Source organism: Entelurus aequoreus, linkage group LG22 (assembly GCF_033978785.1).
Source record: "Entelurus aequoreus isolate RoL-2023_Sb linkage group LG22, RoL_Eaeq_v1.1, whole genome shotgun sequence".
Taxonomy (NCBI): Eukaryota; Metazoa; Chordata; class Actinopteri; order Syngnathiformes; family Syngnathidae; genus Entelurus; species Entelurus aequoreus.
This window is the reverse complement of record NC_084752.1, coordinates 17,023,240-17,029,335: the sequence shown is the minus strand read 5'-3', so window position 1 is coordinate 17,029,335 and position 6,096 is coordinate 17,023,240. Positions and strand designations below refer to the sequence as shown.

Genomic DNA, 6,096 nt, shown 5'->3' with positions numbered 1-6,096 from the left:
TTCCTTTTAACAACACTCAGTAAACATTTGGGAAATGAGACCAATTTTTTAAGCTTTTCAGGTGGAATTGTTTCCCATTCTTGCTTGATGTACAGCTTAAGTTGTTCAACAGTCCGGGGTCTCTGTTGTGGTATTTTACGCTTCATATTGCGCCACACATTTTCAATGGGAGACAGGTCTGGACTTCAGGCAGGCCAGTCTAGTACCCGCAGTCTTTTACTATGAAGCTACACCGTTGTAACACGTGCAGAATGTGGCTTGGCATTGTCTTTCTGAAATAAGCAGGGGCGTCCATGAAAAAGACTTTGCTTGGGTGGCAACATATGTTGCTCCAAAACCTGTATGTACCTTTCAGCATTAATGGTGCCTTCACAGCTGTGTAATTTACCCATGCCTTGGGCACTAATACACCCCCATACCATCACAGATGCTGGCTTTTGAACTTTACGCCGAGAATAGTCCGGATGGTTCTTTTCCTCTTTGGTCCACAGTTTCCAAAAACAATTTGAAATGTGGACTCGTCAGACCTCAGAACACTTTTCTACTTTGCATCAGTTCATCTTAGATGAGCTCGGGCCCAGAAAAGCCGGCGGCGTTTCTGTGTGTTGTTGACAAATGGCTTTGCATAGTAGAGTTTTAACTTGCACTCACAGATGTAGCTACAAACTGTAGTTACTGACAGTGGTTTTCTGAAGTGTTCCTGAGCCAATATGGTGATATCCTTTACACACTGATGTCGCTTTTTGATGCAGTATCGCCTGACGGATCGAATTATTCGGCCTTGCCGCTTACGTGCTGTGATTTTCCCAGATTTTCCGATCCTTTTAATGATATTACAGACCGTAGATGGTCAAATCTAGGGCTGTGAATCTTTGGGTGTCCCACGATTCGATTCAATTTCGATTCTTGGGGTCACGATTCGATTCAAAATCTTTTTTTTTTCAATTCAACACGATTCTCGATTCAAAAACGATTTTTTCCCGATTCAACAGGATTCTCTATTCATTCAATAGGATTTCAGCAGGATCTACCCCAGTCTGCTGACATGCAAGCAGAGTAGTAGATTTTTGTAAAAAGCTTTTATAATTGTAAAGGACAATGTTTTATCAACTGATTGCAATAATGTAAATTTGTTTTAACTATTAAATGAACCAAAAATATGACTTATTTTATCTTTGTGAAAATATTGGACACAGTGTGTTGTCAAGCTTATGAGATGCGATGCAAGTGTAAGCCACTGTGACACTATTGTTCTTTTTTTTTTATAAATGTCTAATGATAATGTCAATGAGGGATTTTTAATCACTGCTATGTTGAAATTGTAACTAATATTGATACTGTTGTTGATAATATACATTTTTGTTTCACTACTTTTGGTTTGTTCTGTGTCGTGTTTGTGTCTCCTCTCAATTGCTCTGTTTATTGCAGTTCGGAGTGTTGCTGGGTCGGGTTTGGTTTTGGAATTGGATTGCATTGTTATGGTATTGCTGTGTATTGTTTTGTTGGATTGATTAATTTAAAAAAAAAAAAATTATAATAATAATAATTAAAAAAATTTTTTAACTGAGAATCGATTCTGCATCGCACAACGTGAGAATCGCGCTTCGAATTCAAATCGATTTTTTCCCACACCCCTAGTAAAATCCCTAAATTCCTTGTTCGTTGAGAAATGTTGTTCTTAAACTTTTGGACAATTTGCTCACGCATTTGTTCACAAAGTGGTGACCCTCGCCTTTCGTGGAAGCTGCTTTTATACCCAATCATGGCACCCACCTGTTCCCAATTAGCCTGTTCACCTGTGGGATGTTCCAAATAAGTGTTTGATGAACATTCCTCAACTTTGTCAGTCTTTATTGCCACTTGTGCCAGTTTTTTTGAAACATGTTGCAGGCATCAAATTCAAAATGAGCTAATATTTGCAAAGTTTTCCAGTTCGAACGTTAAGTATCTTGTCTTTGCAGTCTATTCAATTGAATATAGGTTGAAAAGGATTTGCAAATCATTGCATTCTGTTTTATCTACGATTTACACAACGTGCCAACTTCACTGGTTTTGGGTTTTGTATGAGCCAATCATGAGAAAATGTGTTGAAATTAAACCTCTGCAGTTTTCTGTGCTCTGCATAATGTATTGTGAGCATTTCACTGATGTTGTGTGACGGGAACTCTTGTTGCTGTCATCTGTACTTTTGTCCATAATGTTTGCTCCATTTAACTGACATTCTTTGTATATGACCCCTGTCAGAATCATCATATATATCTTCTGGCAAGTCACTCAGGGCCGCAAGCAGCTTATTGGTCGACTGAGACAGCAAATTGTCAACGTGGGTGTGACGCTATTTGTGTGTTAATTTGCTTTGCACACCTCTTTGCTTCAAACTTTTAACATTTGTTCTCACTAGGAGGGCAAAGACAAGTCATTCTTGCTGGAAAAACTGCAGAACCTCCAGAAATGTCATCCTAGTAAGAAACCCAAACAGAAGAATCAAAAGAAGGTATGTTTATTGGAAGAACACTTTTAAAATGATATATACAGATCAGTTCATATTTTCTCCATCAGAACCCCAAGCATCGATCGGATCGCAGTTTTCCGGGCGGTCAATTCAACTCCAATGGAATGGTTCAGGCTTTGATTCTTCACCAACGTCTTGAGGAAGACGAGGCAGGACGCAGACCCACTGGAGGCGCTGACGCTTTGGTGCAGACCGCAATGTTCCATCAGAGAGCCCAGGATCAAAACGGAGCATTTCACCCAACGCACCAGCCGTCCTTCACTCCAGACCTGAGTCAAGACGAGGAAAACGAGACAGATTTCCGCTACAGGGCAGCGGAGTTTCCTGAGAGCCCTCTCAACGGGTCCATCGCTCTGATGCAGGCGAGACAAAGAGAAAACGACGCAGCACAAGGACACGACTCACCGTCTTCGTTCTCCAATGCTATGATGCAAGTCATGCAGGCAAGACAGAACGCCGAGAGAGAAGAGAGTCTCCATTGGGGAACCCCAGAAAATGCACCTCCTGCCAGGTCTAGCGCTCTCATACAAGCAATGTTGGCCCGGCAACAGGCCCAGAATGAGTTTGATGACGGCTACTGAACTGAAAGTTTGAAGGTAATCAACAGCAAGAATGAGAAATGTTATTAATCAACACCAGAATTTCTACTGGCATCCAGATTAGTTAACTAAATTTGCATAAACTGCAAACATTTATTTGTGAGAGTGCAGGTTCACCTCAGTATTCCCTATGTTTCATTAAAATAATATATGACAAATATAGACGTATATGTAAATATATAAATAAATACAGTATTGTATCATTAACCCTATAGCATTAATTGGTATTGCATCTCTACTAATGGCTTAGTTTTTTTAATGCACATTCTAAAAACAAGATTAAAGGACCCATAGCGTCCTGATGAGCAACATTTCACCTCTTTATGTATTTTTTGCTCCTGGACATTTTCCATCAATTCATTTTTTTGTAACCAACATATAAATACCCTTCCAATCGCCAAACTTGATATGCCACACTCTTGGTGTGACGTCATCAACTGAACTGCAGACAGAATGGATGAAGGCATGTAAAACTGTTATTTTGATCACTTAGTTGCATGTTTGTGTGGTCCTGGTCCATGATGACTTCAAACTGATATGGTTAACATTATGAGCAGAGAAGAAATACAACATATTATTTCTGAACTTTCCATATACACCACAGCCTGTGAGTCTCCATAGTCTTTTTGATTTTTTCTCAAGCATCTTGAGGAAAACATCAGTAGAAGAGGACACATAATACAATACTAGCGGTTTACCTCTTCAGTTTTCCCCAGGTTCTGACTCAGTCTCTCTCCTAATTTTCTGGATCACATTGAGCTTGAGTCTTTTAATGTTTTCCACCCAAACTCAGACCAAAACCCTTCTTTGAAGTCAGAATCATTGAAAAGATGGCTGCAAATTACACTCCTCTGGGTTGGTTCGTCCCATTTTGCACCGTACTTTCCTCATATTCCATCCATCCATCCATTTTCTACCGCTTGTCACATCATTTGAAAATGTATGCAGGCTTACCCCTTTTTCAGTTTTGTTTTCAACTTGCAACAATGCATCTGGCAGACATATTTGATATTTCATTCAAATTCTGCTTGAAAATGAACAACATACTCTGCAATATGAAAATGCCTGCAGTCTTCTGTAGGTGACATGAGCAGGCTGATTCAGCCCCCCACAACCCCCCCATTTTGGAACTGAAAGTGGCCGTTCCAAAATGTGTTGAAAATAAAAAGTAAGCCTAAAATTCCTACTGTTTCTATTTTGGGTGTGCATTTTACCTGTCGACTTCATTTTTAGGTCCAGAACTATTAAATAAGTGCCATTGTTGTCAGAATTGGTGGGGTCTGTATTAGTTAATAAATATATGTATTATATTACACCAATTTGCTTTGTCACCAATAACGTTACAATCGGGGTGTTTTGTTTTGATGTTTAACATACAGTACAAGCCAAAAGTTTGGACACACCTTCTCATTCAATGCGTTTGCTTTATTTTCATGACTATTTACATTGAAGATTGTCACTGTCACATGTGGAGTTATGTACTTAACAAAAAAAGGTGAAGCAACTAAAAACTGGAACTGTGACCCCAAGATGGTAAGAGTTATTATACTCAAAACAAGAAGTCATGCATCCAGCATAAGGTCCCTACCATAGTCAATCCTCGAGCACTGAGGAACAGGTGAGGCAGGCATAAATAGCCGCCTGATTGGCAACTGCAAACAGGTGTGCCCGGCTGCCAATCAGGGACAGGTGAGGGAAACGAGCGCTCAGTGAGACATGCAGGAAATGGAACCAAAATAAGAGCACTGACGGGGAAACAAACACCAACCCAGGAAACAAAACCGGATGTGAATGTGACAGATCGTCACAAAAAACATGTTTTATAAAAAGTTAAACAAGTTAAAAGTACCAATGATCGTCACACACACACTAGATGTGGTGAAATTACTCTCTGCATTTGACCCATCACCCTTGATCACCCCCTGGGAGGTGAGGGGAGCAGTGCTGCTCCCGGGAATCATTTTTGGTGATTTAACCCCCAATTCCAACCCTTGATGTTGAGTGCCAAGCAGGGAGGTTATATTCTAGTTTCTTCCGATTACTGCATTTGCACACTTTGCTCATTCTCCCGATGAGCTTCAAGAGGTAGTCACCTAAAATGGTTTTCACTTCACAGGTGTGCTTAAATTGGTTTCAGCATCTTTAATGCACAAATTGTATTAATTTGGCCCTGCTTTCTTAAAATCTTCTGTATGCAGCCCTCAATGGAAAATGTAATGTCACCCCTGCACTAATAAATCAGAATTTATATATATATATATATATATATATATATATATATATATATATATATATATATATATATATATATATATATACTGTATACCGTAATTTCCGGACTATAAGCCGCACCAGCTAAAGTTAGGGGAAAATACAGATTGCTCCATATATAAGCCGCACCCGACTATAAGCCGCAGGGTTTTGATGTGTAATTACCGTAGTATATAGGGGTTCCTGCTACCACGGAGGGGATTGTCGGGACAGAGATGACTGTTTGGGAACGCAAAGCGTCCCATTTATCAACAATAAATCTTTCAATCATTCAATCAAACTTTCACATCTTTGACATGGCGAACAGCATTCATGCAGAGTACAAATAATACAACAGTGCAAAGTAATACAAAGTGCTCGCCTGTACGTTATCAAATTAACCAGCCTACCGGTATATGAAAAGTCAGTCTTTAATCATTGTGTCATCGTCTTCCTCCTGTGTACTAAAACCACCGAAATCCTCTTCGTCGGTGTCGGAGAAGAACAGGCCGTATATAAGCCGCACCGTTGTATAAGCCGCAGGGACCAGAACGAGGGGAAAAAGTAGCGGCTTATAGTCCGGAAATTATGGTATATATATATATATATAGTCAAGGTTTCTGTGGTTTATCTGTTATACAGTGCTCAATACCAGGGTAGAGCGGAATATACGTTAGGTCGGGACAAAACACAGAGGCTATTTCATCCCTACAAGCCTGTTTTGCAGGTTTCCCT

The 6,096-nt window shown here is 39.8% G+C and overlaps 1 protein-coding gene across 3 annotated transcripts in view; it reads left to right on the top strand.

The window, feature by feature from the left end:
* The window catches only part of tmc5 (transmembrane channel like 5), a 38,018-nt gene extending 33,542 nt beyond the window's left edge, over positions 1–4,476 (top strand). For 2 of the 3 annotated variants that reach the window (XM_062032759.1, XM_062032758.1), the window contains exons 19-21: positions 2,245–2,323; positions 2,402–2,494; positions 2,560–4,476. In XM_062032759.1, coding sequence (XP_061888743.1) covers positions 2,245–2,323; positions 2,402–2,494; positions 2,560–3,093 — 706 coding nt within the window. In that variant the 3' untranslated portion in view covers positions 3,094–4,476. The remainder of the gene's footprint in view (positions 1–2,244; positions 2,324–2,401; positions 2,495–2,559) is intronic. The other variant, XM_062032760.1, reaches the window with a different exon arrangement.
* Positions 4,477–6,096: the final 1,620 nt, after the last annotated feature.